The 18,023-nt window shown below is 39.8% G+C and overlaps 1 protein-coding gene across 1 annotated transcript in view; it reads left to right on the top strand.

The window, feature by feature from the left end:
- Positions 1-18,023, top strand: part of RPS6KB1 (ribosomal protein S6 kinase B1) — a 62,768-nt gene that overhangs the window by 1,155 nt on the left and 43,590 nt on the right. Inside the window, exons 2-4 of the mRNA XM_089676651.1 lie at positions 11,894-11,940; positions 13,358-13,478; positions 15,956-16,024. Coding sequence (XP_089532777.1) covers positions 11,894-11,940; positions 13,358-13,478; positions 15,956-16,024 — 237 coding nt within the window. The remainder of the gene's footprint in view (positions 1-11,893; positions 11,941-13,357; positions 13,479-15,955; positions 16,025-18,023) is intronic.

Below are 18,023 nucleotides of genomic sequence, written 5' to 3'. Positions count from 1 at the left end.
ATTCCCGAGTGTAGCTCGGGGTAAAGTTTCAGCACCACAAGCGGTAACCCCGAGCTACACTCGGGAATACCTTGCAGCATTGCTCCGGGATCTGTTCTTCACTTACCTTGTCCTTTGCTCCTGCGATATTCCCCTGCAGCGTCCCCTGTAATGTCCTCCGGCCGATGCCGGCATCCGTCTTCTGGGTTCCGTTCCCTTCGACGTCAGGACGTACGGGGGACGGAACTGGTGGGAAATTTAAAAATGTCAAAAAGTGACATTCACTAAATACACTAAAATCACATAGTAAAACATTACTGTATCAAACCATTTCACATACATTTTGTCCCGAGTGCTTTGTCCTGTGCCCTGCCTGCATTTTTACTGTTCTTTCTGCCTGGAAACTGAGAAACGTCCATGGCAAAAAGTGTCCCTTTAGGTCAAAAGCAGTTTTAGACCAGCTAGAGAACAGCGATAGTAAATCAGAACCACTTGCAGAATTGAGTGATAATGATTCGCGGGGAAATTCGTCATCAGACACTGAAAACGATTCTGCAACTTTGCTCAGCAATGTGTGAACTTGGCACTCTATATCAAATTTCAGTGTTTTTGGTTTGATTACATTATTGAATTAAAATTATTATATTATTTTTTATAATTATTTATTAAATTATAATTTATGATTTCATGTTTCAAATTTTATCATACCCGGGATGTTTACTAGGCTCTTGTTCGGACAGATTTCAGTGAGTTATTACTAAAAATTACGTGTCTACAATAAAAAAACAACATATTTCCATGCAAAAAATGTACCGCTTTGAGCACAGAAATACTGACATAATCAGACCACTAGGGAGGCTACCGGCACAATTTACTTGTATCTTGTAATTGACTTTATTATTATACAGTATTTATGAAGCGCCAATAGTTCGCTCAGCGCTGTACATTACAAAGGGGGACAGAACATGTGACAGAACAATACCAATACAATGCAAAACATGAGGGGATTGAGGGCCCTGCTCTTTGGAGCTTACAATCTAGGAGACTTGTATGATAAATTTCAACAATTCAAACAAGATTTTTTAATAAAAACAATATGAAATTTTATTTTTTCAATCTTCAAAAATAAATATAATCAGAGATGGTATTGTAAATCTAATCATGGATCATGCATGGTTCGCACTTGACGCGTTTCAAGATCAACAGAAATCTCCTTCAGAAGTGCTCAAGAAGGCATGACGTCTATAACAAACATATATCAATATACATGATGTAATAAATTTATTATAAACAATTTGATACTTTACAATATGGTTATACACTTACATGATACCAGGTGAGGTAAAAACCGCCAGAAAATATTAAGAACAAATTGTTACGTGATCACAGCCACGGATTTCTCATATATCTCAGACATAAATGATGAAACAAAAATTAAAGGAAAAATTTTCATCCACTGGTCTCAATTTTTTCTTTATTAATTTTTGTTTCATCATTTTTGCCTGAGATAGCTGAGAAATCCGTGGCTGTGTTCACATAACAATTTGTTCTTAATATTTTCTAGCGGTTTTTACCGCACATGGAATCATGTAAGTGTATACTAAGGTCACAAATTGACAAAATAAACTGTGCAATCTTTAAAATGATAACACTGAGCAAAATACAAATAAAATATGAATATTTGGTCCCAACATGTGAATAATTGGTGCAACGGTGCTGTATCTTTAACGGTGATACTCCATACTGAAATGACAAGTGCTTCACTATGTTCACACTGGTGCCCCACATAGATATAAACTCAGTGTAATTTCATGGCCACCTCACTCGCTTTTTGGGACTATCCCAGTTTGCAATCCGGCCCTGATGGCCAATATTTATTCGCCCTTATAATCGTGGTTGCTGGTAGTAACCAATAACTTTCCACTGGATCTCCATCAATGTTAGGCAACTCCTCTCCTCCACAGGAAGTATTTCATATTTTCAGCATAAATCAAAACAAAACCAGACATCCCATAGTGTAAAACTGTATAAAACTTTAATATGGGGTCAAACAATAGAAATTCCAATCTCAAAAAATGTGCCTTTCCTGGCACTGGGTGTATTCAGCTTTGTGTATTATGAATGGGAATTAAGATGGCTGCCGTTCCAGCGTGCATTGCAAATACTGGAAGTGATGTCAGCAGAAGTTGCGTCATAAGCCTTCAACACGTTTCGACCAATAGACCGTCTTTTAATGTCCTTTTCCATCTTTATAAAGTTCCATTACCTTGATATGCAGGACTTTTGACAGTTCTTTTCTGATCCCCATGGCTCAGTATCTAGCCTAGTCAGTGCTTCCACATAAGAGCTAACAAACTCATTGACTATTTATACACTGACACTAATTGCAATTTAAAAAGCCACAGATGTGGGACATTAACCTCTAATTGGCATTTTAACCCGTGTGTGTCACTTTATGTGTCTGTACCAAGGCCAAACATTCCAGGGGAGGGAAACTTTTGATCATGGTCATTTGGGTGATTTCTGTTATCATTATGATTTAAAAAGGAGACAAACAACTATTTGATAATAAATGGCTTCATATGATCATCATCCTTCAATAAAAGAGCATTTTTTGGCATGATCAGTCATATTCTCAATATCAATGCCAAAATTTCACAATTTCTGCCAGGGTATGCAAAGTTTTGAGCACAACTGTCTACGATTGCCTGCTTACTATAGTGTCCCAATAAACGCAGTGTTAGCAGGATCAGCCCCGTTCACTGCCAGCACTAGAGTTTAGCCCCTCTGCTATTTTTTACGGAAGATTTGTACCAATTGATTGTGGGCCAAGGCAATTTATATGAACAACAATACATTGCCGCCCACCCAAAATCAGCTGTGCTCTTGCCAGACAATTCGCACAGAAACCTATTAAGGTTTCTGAATTTAAAACTTTTTTGGGTCTAACCCTCAACATGGACATTACAAAAAAAGAATGAATTGCAGTCATATTGGTCCACAGACCCGATTCACCATACACCTATGTACTCTACTCTGCTGTTACATATATGCCCAACATGGACCAGCAATGTACTGGTACATCGCTGGACTTTGGTTATACCGAGATGATGCCTGCAACTACAGGCATCATCCTGGTATTGTTTTTTTCAGCTGGAGGTCGGCTTTCATGTAAAAGCAATCCTAGTGGCCAATTAGCTGCTGAATTGTTTTTACAAGCAGCGGCAAGGGACATAACCCCCCTAATCCCCCACCACTAGCACTAGACTTCCTGTGTAAATATAAATTGGTGACCTGTAAAGGCTTTTAAAGCGTCGCCTATCGATAATAAAAATTTATATACTTTGCCATTGCACGGGAACGCGCAATTTTAAAGCATGTCATGTTTGGTATCCATTTACTCAATGTAACATCTTTTTATAGTTTATCAAACAATTGTTTTTGTGCATTAAAATTCTAAAAAGTGTATTTTTCCCAAAGGATTTGCGTTTGAAAAATCACTGCGCAAATACTGTGTAACAAAGAATTTTAACAACCACCGTTTTATTCTCTAGGGCCTCTGCTTTAAAAAAATATATAATGTTTGGGGGTTCAAAGTAACTTTCTAGCAAAAAACTGTTTTTTCATGTGAACAGTGTCAGAAAATGCTTGGTCTCCAAGAGTGGGTGATGTGTGGCATATGCTTTTAATGTTGGCCCTGAAATGCCAGAAGCCCCCCCCCTCCAAATGACACCTTTTTGTAAAGTTGACACTCCAAGGTATTTGCTAAGAGGCATGGTGAGTATTTTGCAGATCTCACTTGTTGCCACATGTTTTTGGAAAATGAAGAAAGAAAAAACAAAAATGTATTTTTTTCTTTTTTTTTTTCTGTTTTCAAAACCCTGTGACAAAAATGATATCTGTAAAATACTCACATGCCTCTTATTAAATTCCTTGGGGTGTCTACTTTCCAAAAAGGGGTCATTTGGGGGGGGGTGTTTGTACTATCCTGGCATTTTAGGGTCTTCAAAACTGTGTAAGTGATCTGAATAAATGCGCCCTTTGAAAACCTGGAGGTGGTCATTGGATTTCGGGGGCTGTATGTAGTCAGGCTGCCAAACAGTCTCACATGTGATATACCCATACTCGGGAGAAGTAGAAGAATGTGTTTTGGGGTGTTATTCCACATATACCCATGGCATGCATGAGCAATATATCATTTAAGTGACAACATTGTGTAAAATAAATAGTCATTTTAAAAAAATGTGTGGCAAAAAATAAAATGTTCCATGGACTCAACATGCCTCTGCAAAATCCTTGGGGTGTCTACTTTCCAAAAAGGGGTCATTTTGGGGAGGGGGGGTTGTTGTACTGCCCTGGCATTTTAGCACCTGAAGAAATGTGATAGGCAGTCAGAAAGTAAAAGCTACGTAAATTCCAATATTTACACCATAGTTTGTAGACGCTATAACTTTCACACAAGCCAGTTAATATATATGTATTGAGGTTTTTTTTTACCAAAGACTTGTAGCAGAATACATTTTGGCCTAAATTTATGACTAACTTTGAGTTTATTGGAAATTTTTTATAACCAAAAGTGAAACATCTTTTTTTTTTCAGAAACAATTGAGTACTGTCCGTGATACTTTTTTTTATTTGCACTAACATACAATTTTGAGGACAAGCTTTCAGGGAGTGTCCCCTTCTTCAAGGTCTAAGCAGTACTACTCACAAAGTTAGCAGAATGTTAGACAAGCTTTCGGGGAATGTCCCCTTCTTCAAGGTCTAAGCAGTACTACTCACAAAGTTAGCAGAATGTTAGACAAGCTTTCGGGGAATGTCCCCTTCTTCAAGGTTTAAGCAGTACTACTCACAAAGTTAGCAGAATGTTAGACAAGCTTTCGGGGAATGTCCCCTTCTTCAAGGTCTAAGCAGTACTACTCACAAAGTTAGCAGAATGTTAGACAAGATTTCGGGGAATGTCCCCTTCTTCAAGGTTTAAGCAGTACTACTCACAAAGTTAGCAGAATGTTAGACAAGCTTTCGGGGAATGTCCCCTTCTTCAAGGTCTAAGCAGTACTACTCACAAAGTTAGCAGAATGTTAGAAGAGATGAAAGAAAAAAGAAAAAAAAAAAGGAGGCTAGAGATGAGATGCAGTCAAAGCGAGGGGGGGGGGGGGATACTACACTCACACAGAGGGAGTCAAGCTACAGCTAATAGTCATAAAAATGTTTTTTTTCAAAATTTTCGGTCTTTTTTTTTTTTTTTGTTTATAGAGCAAAAAGTAAAACCAAAGAGGTGATGAAATGCCAGCAAACAAAAGCTCTATTTCTGTGAAAAAAGGACATAAATTTCATTTGAGTGCAGCATTGCATGACTGTGCAATTACAAGTTGAAATAGCGCAGTGCCGAATCACAAAAAATGGCCTGGTCATGAAGGGGGGTAAATCCTCTGGAGGGCAAGTGGTTAAAGAGAAGCTACAGTCACTATTAAAAAAAAAAAAAATGTTTTATTCATCCACCAGCTAGAGTCCTTAACTTGAAGCCCGGAGACATTTTTTCAATTTTTCATTTTTTTCTTTACATTTTAGGACTGAAGGTTGCTTAAAACCCCCAAACATATTTTCTGAAAGCAGATTCCCTAGAGGTAGTTCCAATTTTTTATATCACATGTTGTTAGCTGAACGGTTTATGAAACGCAACATTTCAGTAAAAACACACAAATAAAAAAATACACAGAGTTAAGTACAGGGCACACAAACACAAAGTACCCAATTTTTTTGTGAAATATAAAAGATGAAGTGGCACCGAGTAAATATATACCCAACATGTCAAGCATTAAAATTGTGTGCACCCATGAAACTGTAAATAAATAAATACCCTATATTTTCCATAGGTGGTGCTTTTAAAGGTCATCACTTCAGTTACCCAGCAGGTCTGGTGCAAAAATGATTGATCTCACTCTGGTGTGTGCTGTGATATTTAACATGTGTACTGCTATTGCTGTTTTTATATGTAGGCACCTGAATGCATTCATTTTTGTATATATGTGTGCCTATGTGGCAGTGGAGTGGTTCAAAAGTTTTTTTTGTTTTTTTTTGTTTGTTTTTTTCTTCTCCCTTTTTTTTTTTGATATATAACATAGCCCTCTTTTTGATAACATATAGGTGACAGGTATTCTTTATGGGTGGTGGGGCAGTGTGTCCAAGGAGAGGAGCTGTGTTTACAGTGAGGGGGCATTGTGTACATGCAGGATTCCTCGTTGGCTCTAAATGCAGTTGCTGGTTCCTTTGTTTACTTTAGAAGGAGCTGTTGTTCAGCCCATTGTGAATGTAAACAAATGGGCGTGGTCACCTAGTTAACCTGCCCCTTTCTCTACTTCAGCAGCAGGGCCAAATGACAACTCCTTCTATTGTAAACAAAGGAACTGGCGATAGCATTCAGAGCTGGCAAGTAAAGGAGCCTGTATGTACACACTTCTCTGTCACTGTTAACACTGCTCCTCTCTGCACACATTGCCCCCTTCCCCCTTTGTCTACTGTACATATTGATACTGCCCCCCCCCCCCCGCAGAGTAACTGCATTCAGTTTAGCATTTTTTAGTCACTGGTTGATAGGACGCTGGTGGATGCTGGCACTATTTAAAAAGAAACAGGATCCATCCACATCATACAATCAGAGTATTGTGAATGGAAACCTACAAGTACCAGCAGTCTGTGTATCTTTTGGCTTGTAGTTCTCAACCAACTATCGTGGCGCTGCTTAGCTCTCTGGTAGTTGATTCTCTTCCTGTCAGTTTGTATCTGCCTGCCCGTATGAGGTACAAGCACACAGATACACTCACAAGTCTGCAGGAGTCCTGCATGGTATCTGAGTGCAATGCTTTACAGACGCCAAGTAAAAAAAAATAAATAAATGTACTTTTTTTTTTTTACTTGCAAAACAGTGTGCATTTACTATTTATTTATTTATTTTTTAAGGTGAACTTGTCCTTTAAACAGATCAAAAATAGAGACTTGTTCAGTTTAAATAAAGAGACCTGAATGACTGCAGATGTAAACGGATGATCAGCCGTTTACATTTGTTTGCCCATAGGAGTGCATTGCTGTTCGTTGACTGATGAAAAACAGACATACGGAACGCCCGTGTGAAATGGGCCATATTGTATAGAATGCATTCGGGTTAAAAACCTTTTTGACTTTAGAACCAGTTAAAAGCTGAGGTTTAGGTATGGCAATTTTTAGGCACACTGAATGTTTTTCTATCTCTCCTAGATGTCTTTACTCCTAGCATCATCATTTTGGCAGGAAAAACACCTGATTGTTGTAAAAGTGTGTAATGCGTTTAAGCACATCAAGCGCTTGGACATTAGTTTCATTGACTAGAGTAATGATATGTTCTGTCCATCAAAATGAATTAAAGCTCAAGTGCTAAATGCGCCTACTGCTTAGGCGTATTTACAAGTGTCAACTGTTTTTTTCTATCAAAACGCTGCAGCTTGTGGATGCTCTGGCAGTGTGTGGTGTGTTTTTTTTATTTTTATATTTTTTGTTTCTGCATCTAAACTCCTGGAAACACGTATGTGTGCATGGGCACATAGGCTAACATGCAGGGGCCTGTAGAGGCAGAAAGAAAATGCTAGAAGCCCCAAGGAGCAGCTGAAAAAACAATTGACACTTGTAAAAGTGTGTATTGTGTTCAGGCATGTTTAACTGCATCAATCATTTGAGCATTTAATTCTTTTAACTGGCCAGAATAGTAATTTATTACTGTTACAGTTTACCGTTCCCCCCCCCCCCCCCCTCCCTCACATGACATGCCAAATGTGGCAGGGAGGAGGACTTAAAGCAGAATGTCCCATTTTGGGTGGAATTCCACTTTAACATTTGTATGGGAAAAAACTTCTTTTGTTACTCATATAATGTTGCCAGTTTCCCATTTTCACTTGCAGCATCATCACAAGTTAATCGGTTTTGTAGAAAATGTATAGTTTCAGGGGTGTGAAAATTTTTCCAAAAACTACTTGTTCAAGGACTAAATCAGGGTTCCAATTTACTTCTCCCTCATGACAATCTACTTGTCCTGATTAAAAAAAACCAAAACATTTTTTGCCAGGATTGAAAATATGAAGGATCGATATTTTTTTATTAGGCAGATGTGCTTTTAGGAATGTCACAGGGTCTGTGTGGCATCTTAAACTGCTAGAAAATTTCTTAGAACCCCAAATATATATAGTGAAGGAAATAAGTATTTGATCCCCTGCTGATTTTGAATGTTTGCCCACTCACAAAGAAATGATCAGTCTAAAAATCGAATGGTAGGTGTATTGTAAAACTGAGAGACAGAATAGCAACAAAAAATTCAAAAGAAATGCATGTCTAACAAATTATGTACTGATTTGCATGTTCATGAGGGAAATAAGTATTTGATCCCCTTCACAAAAAATGACTTAGTACTTGGTGGCAAACCCCTTGTTGGCAATCAGAGGTCAGACGTTTCCTGTAGTTGGCCACCAGGTTTGCACACATCTCAGGAGGGATTTTGGCCCACTCCTCTTGGCAGATCCTCTCCAAGTCTTTAAGGTTTGGTGGCTGATGTTTGGCAACTCGAACTTTCAGCTCCTTCCACAGATTTTCAATCTGATTAAGGTCTGGAGACTGGCTAGGCCACTCCAGGACCTTAATGTGCTTCTTCTTGAGCCACTCCTTTGTTGCCTTGGCCATATGTATTGGGTCATTGTCATGCTGGAACACCCATCCATGACCCATTTTCAATGCCCTGGCTGAGGGAAGAAGGTTCTCACCCGAGATTTGATGGTACATTGCCCCGTCCATCATATCTTTGATGCGGTGCAGTTGTCCTGACACCTTAGCAGAAAAACACGCCAAAAGCAGAATGTTTCCACCACCATGTTTGACAGTTGGGATTGTGTTCTTGGGGTCATAGACAACATTCCTCCTCCAAACACGGCGAGTTGAGTTGATGCCAAAGAGCATTGTTGTGGTCTCATCTGACCACAACACTTTCACCCAATCCTCCTCTGCATCATTCAGATGTTCAGTGGCAAATGCCTTGTCGGGTAGTGTGTTACCAATTGTTTTCTTGGTGACTGTGGTCCCAGCTGCCTGGAGATCATTGACAAGATCCTCGCGTGTAGTTCTTGGATAATTCCTCACTGTTCTCCTGATTGACACTCCACGAGGTGAGATCTTGCATGGTGCACCAGACCTAGGGAGACTGACAGTTGTTCTCTGTTTCATCCATTTGTGAATGATGCACCAACTGTTGTCACCTTCTCACCAAGCTGCTTGGTGATAGTTTGGTAACCCAGTCCAGCCTTGTGTAGGTCTAAAATCTTGTCCCTGACATCCTTGGACAGCTCTTTGGTCTTTGCCATGGTGGAGAGTTTGGAATCTGATTGCTCCTGTGGACAGGTGTCTTTTATACAGGTAACAAAATTAGATTATCAGCATTCCCTTTAAGAGACTGCTTCTAATCTCAGCTTGTTACCCGTATAAAAGACACCTGGCAGCCAGAAATCCTGCTGAATGATAGGGGTTCAAATACTTATTTCCCTCATGAACATGCAAATCAGTGCATCAGATGTTAGACATGCATTTCTTCTTAGCAGAGGCATAGCAGTTTTTCAAACGCCATTTTTTTGGAAAAAATACACTTTTTTAAATTTTAATGCAAAAATACACAATACTAAACCCAGGTTTTAGTAAACTATACAAGATGCTGTTAAGCTGAGTAAATAGATAGCAAACATGTTACACATTAAAATTGCGCACGCCCATGCAGTGGCAACAAGCAATGTAAATTTTACTATCTTGCTATAGGTGACGCTTTAAAATCCTTTACAGGTTACCACCTTAGATTCACAGAGGAGGTCTGGTGCTAGAATTATTTCCCATGGTCTGACATTCTCGGTGATGTGTGGGCTGTTTGCATGTGTGCAGGACCGACGCATGCACTCGCCTTTGCGTGCTGGGACGGGGATGCTTTAAACGTTTCTTTGAATTATTTTAACACTGTCCCTTTAATTTGTTTCTTTTTTGATCACTTTTATTGCTTTCACAAGGAATATAAACATCCCTTGTGACAGCAATAGGCAGTGACAGGTGCTATTTATCACGAGAATCCGTAAGTGATGTATGCTTATCGCTTCTTGTTTCCTGTATCAGAGGCAGAAAGAGCAGCTCCTGTCTTTGTCCGCCTTTCTGATCAGCCAGCGGAAGCGCCAGATAGTTGATTGGGTGTCTTAGTGTGCCAGGACAGGCTGCAGAAGGGGGGATGTCCCCTCCGCTGCTTGTAAAAGCATTGCAGTGGCTAATTTGCCACTTTCTTTTACAAGAGAGCTGACCTTCGGCTCTAATTTTTGCTGCTTGCCTGCAGCAGGGCAAAATATAAAGAAAAACCTCTTGCCCAACGCCTGGAACTGCATGTCCAGGGCAATGGGCTATAGGTATTGCACATCCCTCTATTTGTAATGTAGAGAACAGAATTTTTACCTGCTTAATGTATGTATGGTAAAAATCTAAAGTTTAGCATCGATCATGCATGAGTTGTGTTGTAAAAGAGAAAAGTTAATTACCAGGGATTAATGCAGTTGTTTGCTTTTTAAGGGTTTAGTAATCTGTATGGCTTTAGTAGAATTACTGCTCTTTGTAAATCATAGATAATAAAAAAAAGGTTGTTGGATTACATTTAATCAACAAAGGTTCAATCCACAATATTAAAGCACATGTAGTTTTACAAACTCACCCACAGGCTGTTTTGTAAGTTTACCTAAAAAAAAAAAAAAAAAGAAAACAGCAATTTTATTGATCACTTGTTATTTTCCTACAGCTGCCAAGTAGTAGTTCAAATTTGAATAAAGCCATGATATGTCTTATTCCTGTAACACTCTTTCACATATTGCCCTAAAATATCATAGAGATGTTGTAGACCATCCTGAGCAGTGTTTAAAGCGGAGCTCCACCCAAAAGGGGTAGTTACGCTTTAAAGACTGCTCTCCATTAAGGATTGGCACCTTTGGGGAGGGGGGGAAGGGGGTACCCGAATTTGACAGGTACCCGCTCCCACTTCCGGTCTGATCGCCTAGGTGATCGGAAGCGGAAGGTGTCCTCCCTTCCTCCCTGTAGTCTTTTGGGACACATGACAGGTCCCAGAAGACTACAGGACCGTTCATGAAGCGCATTGCTACCCGCACATGCGCAGTGGGTACCCGGCTATGAAGCCGCAAGCTGCACAGCCGGGTGCCCACACTAAAGATGCCGGCCTCCTGGAATACAGGACCGCCAGTGAAACGGGCTGCGGGGGACACACCGCGGGACCGAGGGACAGGTAAATGGCTGTTTTTTAAAAGTCAGCAGCTACAGTTTTTGTAGCTGCTGACTTTTATTTTTTGACAGGGTGAGTGGGACTGCGCTTTAAAGAAAATTAGTGCTGAGAAAAATATGGGGGCTGTCACTTCTAAACTCCTTTAGAAAATGCCAATTGACAAGTTTTTTTCAGCTTTAGTTTTTTTTAAGCTACAGACCCAGAACAAGAATACAGGAAGCGTGAAATTCAGTACTTCTAATGTGCATACTTGTTTCAGAGTCAATGATTTCCTATGAATAAAAGCTGAACTCCAGAAATACAGCCACTTTCTAGTATATGCAAGATTGCTATGGGTTAAGTTCAACAAGGATTTCTGTAAATAGAACTCATTTGCAAGATATACTTTCACATACTTACCAAAGGCTCTTCCTCTGTATAGCTAGTTTTTATGTTGAAAGTTGTTTGACGTTAGTCTGCTGTCTGGCAATTTGATTGTTGACTGTTGTAATCAAATGCAGTTTTTTTTTTTTTTTTTTTTTTGCAGTGTGGTATTTTATTTTCTTCTCCTTTTTTTTTTTTTTTTTTTTTTTTTTATTCTTTCATCAGGGCACCATAAGTGAATTTATGGACCATGGAAACATATCCTACGAACTGTAAGTTTTTGTTTATATTTGCTTTAAAAGCAGTGTGTTTGATTTGTAGGCGTTTCAGAATATTCTGAATATTCTGTTTGTAGAGCCTGCCACATGTTGAAATTGTGGATATGTTTTCCCTGTCATTACTGGTCTTGTCTGTAACATCAGTACTTAAATTACTACTAATTAAAGCCTAACTCCAGGCATGTAAGGAGTAAAAAATGTCTCCCCCTCTTCCTTTCCCAGCAGATAAAAAAAAAAAAAATCCGGTGCTTGTTTGTCTGTCTAGTGCAGGGATGTCAAACTACTACGAGCTGCATCAGCATTATGGTTGCATACAGATTGTACACTGCATACTCCTGAACCCTGCAGAGTGCAGGTTTTAGGGGTACGCACCATGCAGAGTTCAGGAGTGCTCTATGGACAGAGTGCAGAGTTCAGGAGTGCTCTATGGACAGAGTGCAGAGTTCAGGAGTGCATTGCATACAGATTGCAGAGTTCAGGAGTATGCGATGTACAGCGTGCAGAGTTCAGGGGTGCGCTGTGTAGAGTGCAGGGTTCAGGAGTCTATTATGTACAGAGTGCAGGGCTCAGCTCTTTCACAGGCTGTCCACATCTCACTTCCACCCCTCCTCCTCGGCTCTGATATCATGAGCACTCTCACCCATCCCCATGTCTGTACACATCTTCCTCCACAGCGCTCACCCATCCTCCCAATAATAAAGCTTCCTCGCATCTCACCTACCTGGCTCTGTAGTACCTCCTGGCAGTGTAGGCGGCTCCACCTCTCACTTGCAGAGATCATTGGTCAGCATCTGTCCCCACCTTGCTCCGCTTCCAGTGCGTGTAGGGCAGGCAGAAATCTGTGAGGGTCATCGAGAGGAAAGCTGCCCTTCTAAACACAGAAGACTTCTATGTTTACGAGTGACAGTGTTAAGCGGAGGGAGAGATTTAGAGGTAGCCACAAAAAGCCCTGGGTGCAAGGGCCACATGAAATAGCCTGGCGGGCCAGATTCGGTCCGCAGGCCTTGCGTTTGACACACGATTTAGGGGATAGGGTTACATAGTAAAGCCTAATTTAATCAAGGGCCCCTATAGTATGAGACACAGGACTATGCTCTCTAGGTGGGAGGTGTTATCTAGGGGGGTGTCCCTGCAACCTTCTCTTTTTTTTAGTGCTCGTTCACCTGAAAGTAGCTGCATACTACCCATGCTAATTAATAAAGGTCCTGTGCTATATTAAGAAATTTTACTGGTAAGTTAAGAATCCTATTGTAATTTTTTTGTTCTAGCCTTCGAATGTTAATGTTTGCTGAATATTTCATGATTTGTTTCTAAGCATACAGGGTTAGATCAGTGTATATGCATGTCTCAGACATATTAAAGACTTATTTCATTCTGTTGCATGGAAATAAACCGTACGTTTTACATTTAGTGGTATGGAACATTGTGAGAAGTTTGAGATCTCAGAAACCAGTGTGAACAGAGGGCCAGAAAAGATCAGACCAGAATGTTTTGAGCTACTCCGAGTACTTGGAAAAGGTGGCTATGGCAAGGTAAGTGAAAGCACAAAGAAAGCTACATTTATTTATTCCAGTTTATAACTTGGAGAATGTTTAAAATGACTGCACATACCTGCAAAAGTCTGTGACCCTACTGCTACTGGTAAATCACAAGCCGATCATTAATGATCTATAGGTATTGAAGCTTTCTGCTCCAACCTGCCTCCCACTGATAGCTATTGGACTATCAGCTAGTAGGAATGTGCAGAAGGTAGGAAGAAGCAAGCAACCTTTTACATTGCTATGAAACACTGGAGTTTTGCCTGTCAGAATTGCCTGAGATTTGGCCATGACAGCAAGGTCTTGGAAGTTGCTACTTTATACCTAATTAACCACTTCACTCCAGAGGATTTACTCACCTTCCTGACCAGGCCATTTTTTGCGATATGGCGCAGCATTGATTTAACTGACAATTGCGCTGTCATGCAACGCTGTACATAAACGAAATTTATGTCCTTTTTTTTCCCCACAAATAGAGCTTTCCTTTGGTGGTATTTAATCACCTGTGGTTTTTTATTTTTTGCGGTATAAACAAAAAACGCCATTTTTGGAAAAAAAAAACCCCAATATTTTTGACTTTTTGCTATAAAACCTATCCTTTAAAAAAAATCAAATTGCTTCATAAATTTAGGCCAAAATGTATTCTGCTGCATGTCTTTGCTAAAAAAAAAAAAAAAAATCCAAAAATCCCAATACGTGTGAATTAATTGGTTTACGTGAAAGTTATAGCGTCTACAAATGGTAGTGTATATATACTGGACTCCTTAATTTTTTTTACACTAGTAATGGCGGCCATTAATGAGACTGGGCAAGAAGGGGTTAACATTTGGGGCAATCAAAGGGTTAACTGTTTTGTGTTTTTTACCGTGTGCTGTGTTTTACTAGGAAGACATGCTGTTTTGTATCTCTGTTGTGCAGAGAGATGCAAAACCGCATGTCCATGCTGACAGGAGAGAGACCTGTGTTTACACACAGGTCTCTCCCCTGTCAGCTTTACCCAGCAATTCCTGGCTGGGACCCTCTGACATCCCTAGCCACCAATAACAGCGCAGGTAGGGTGGGAAAGTGGTTAAAGAAGTATGCAAACCCTACATGTCATATTCCTGATATGTGCCTGCTGTACCATGTACTTGTATGAAAAAGTATCCTGTTTTCTTTGTATTTTTTTTTTGTGTGTGAAATCCTTGGTTCCTGTCAGTTCCTCTGCTTTCCTATTAAAAACTGACCACACTAAGTGTTATACTATTTTATATAGTAATTTAAACTTTTCTATAAGCAAGCACATATTTACTTTGTCTAGCCTGCTAGGGTGCATTATTCTACTGCAATTATGTAAAGTAGAAATTTAGCACTTTAAACTTAGCATGTACTTTTACTCATGGAGGTTCACTTAAAGTGGTTGTAAAGGTAGAAGGTTTTTTTATACCTTAATGCATTCTCTCTCTTCAGGTAAAAAACCTTTCAAAAGCTGATCCCAGCCCTCCCTTAAACATTTATTAGAGCCCAATCTCGATCCAGCGCTGTGCCGGTCTGCAACAGCTCTTCTCCCCTCTCTCTAGTCTCACAAGAGACTTGATAGCAGCAGGAGCCATTGGCTGAGCCACACTGTGTGTGTGTGTGTGTGTCTGTGACCTGACACACACAGCCAGGCTTGGGATCGAGCTCACATGAGTCGTCCCCCCCATAGCAAGTGGCTTGCACTAGCAAGGACCTCAGAAGAACAGGTTTGGGCCGCTTTGTGCAAAACCATTTCACGGAGCAGGTTTAACAACATGTTTATTTGAAAAAAACAAAACGATTACAATTACTTTTAACTGCTCCCTCACTGACTGCATATGCTTACCTTCCTTTCACTCCCGTTCCATCCACACAACTGCACTGGTACTTGGTTATTGGCTGATTTGGACACTCAGTCCAAGGGGAGCAAGGAGAAAGTCCAAATCCTCTGCAATGTCCAAGTCATGGCTTGGAGTTTATAAATATGTCCTTTTTTGCTCCAGCATCCAGGAGAACAAAGGAAAGGAAAGTGTACAACAGGGGAGCACATAAAATAATCCTCTTTTTGTTCTGCATGGGCAGAAACATGTTTCCCCTAAAATGGGACTGAAATGTAAAAATAAAAAACTGCCTAAACGATACCCTGAAACTACCTTTTTTGTATGGAATCCGTCCTTATAAAGATATTGACCCGTACACGATTTAACTTTTGTATTTTTAGATTTTTGCTTTTTAAAACTCTACTTTTTGACACCTTGTTATGTATCCTAACTGCAGAAAAATCTGAATAAAAAATTTGCAATAAAAATATACAGTATAAATTAGTAAATACTGGTATGTGAGGATGTCTAGGCACTTGTATCTACAGCCTCAGGTCTGTGTATCTGTAGTATGAGAATGAGGCACTGTGTCCTATATGTGTGATGTAACTTGCCTTCTGTTAACATTTCTGAATGTATTCTTTTTCTGTGCAGGTTTTTCAAGTAAGAAAAGTAGCTGGAGCTCATACTGGAAAAATATTTGCCATGAAAGTTCTAAAAAAGGTAAAACTTTGGTTTCTTACAGATTTTTCCATTTGCCTTCAGGGTGATAGTGAGTGAGAGGATCTTTTCTCTGCACCCGCTGTCATTCAAAAACTGTGGGGCTCCGCCCATATGGCCACATTGTTCATTCATTCATGGCTTGTAGTTCTCAATGAACTGTGAGGGCGCTGATGAATGCCCTTGTAGTTCATTCACAAGCCCTGCAGCTTTCAAACAGACAGCCCATATAGAGGTTCAGTCTGAAAGTTGCAGGGCTTTTTTTGCAGAGGCCAACATTGCAACCCTGATTCACTGATCAAGTGTGCAGTACTTTCCAGGCTCCTGCAGGAAATGGTAATGCACATAAATAATGCACTGTTTTTTTCCAAAAAACATTAACTTATTTAAAGTGGTTCTAAAGGCTCAAGGTTTTTACATTATGTATTCTATGCATGAAAGTAAACATCTGTGTGCAATCCTCACCTGAGCTCCCTACGATCCAGCGACGTTCCCGACAGCCTCTGCTGCCTGGGGACTCTTCCTCCTCATTAGCTGAGACAGCAGTGGGAGCCTATTGGCTCTTGCTGCTGTCAGTCACAGACAGTGAGCCGATGAGAAGAGAGCAGGGGTGCGTGGCTGAGCCATGGCTCTGTGTCTTATGGATGCATAGAGCAGTGGCTTGGGGACAAGCACGCAGCAGTGCCTCCAGGGCGAGCGGCTTTCCCGGTGGCACTGCTTGAGGTGGGAGGAGCCAGGAGCATTGGCAGGGACCCAAAAAGAAGGATCGGAGCTGCGCTGTGCAAGACCACTGCACAGAGCAGGTAAGTATAGACATGTTTGTGTTTTTTTGTTCTCAAACTTTAGTATCACTTTAATTTAAATGTCACTGTTGACTAAAATAACGTTTATTGTGAGATATGCTTTGAACTCTGTCCTGAAAATGTACTTGCAAAATATTTGTGCACCATAGGAAAAAAATTTATACTTTTCTACATGTAGATAGCATTCTTCTTGGGTGATGCAAAATGACCCCCTAATATGTGTGGCAGGCCAAAATTTTTATAACAGTGTTCGGTTCTTGACGTATGGTGGGGAGAAAAATAAGTTGTCTGCCAGTCACTTTAGTCTTTTTTTTTTTTACATTTATTTTTCTTTTTTAAAATGTGATGTATTGATTTTTTCCAGTATAAAAGTATTAAATGGGTACAGTGGATTGGAACCTCCATCAGCGTTGCAGTCCTGTGAATCTGAAAAAGGCACTTTCATAGGGTTCAAATTGGGAAATATCTAGAAGTAGGGCTACAAGACTGCTAGTAAACTGAAATTAAACTACTGCATTAAGAGGGCAGGCCCTTAAGGTACAACTTTACGGTCAGTAACATCTGTTTGTAGAATTGTACATTTCCAAAAGCATGGGTATAGCTGGGAAACACAACGATCATATTAAAAAATATGCCCACGGAAAGTGGGTTTGGTGAAGAATGGAAAGTATGCAATTGTAGGCTTTGTAACTTCATATATAGGTTCAGGAAAAGCAATCTTTTTTTTATCATCCTATATCATCAGAGAGAATACAAAACTAAAGCGTATGTTACCTCAACTTGTGTGTGTATTTTTTTTTTTTATACACAAATGTTTTGCCTTGCATTTCTATTTTAAACTGAATGAGTTGTTTTACTTTTCAAGAAAAGTGTGCCGGTATATGCTAGGAGGCCTGTAATCACTAGGTCTCTGCCCCTGAGATTTCCTTTTAGAATAATGTGTCTGCCCCTGTAATCCAGATACATGTGAGAAAAATGAACAGAAGGATTTTAATGATTCCATATTGCAACCTCTGCAGATTTGGATGTTGGTAAATCGTAGTAAGCTGTTGGTTATAAGGAGCAGCAGAAATGGCATGGTTGAGAGAAGAAATGTCTGGAGAATGTTTGTTGTTTTCATTTCCTTTAGGTATGAGTACAGTTTTTGTTTTTTTGTTTTTTTTGTTTTTTTTTTTGTTTTTTTTAGGGAAGTTAAATCC

The sequence above is a fragment of the Staurois parvus genome, unplaced genomic scaffold (assembly GCF_062004578.1).
Source record: "Staurois parvus isolate SC_StPar_1 unplaced genomic scaffold, SC_StPar_1.0 ptg000172l, whole genome shotgun sequence".
NCBI lineage: Eukaryota > Metazoa > Chordata > Amphibia > Anura > Ranidae > Staurois > Staurois parvus.
Note: the sequence above shows the minus strand (reverse complement) of the source record. Positions and strands in the feature narration are given on the sequence as shown.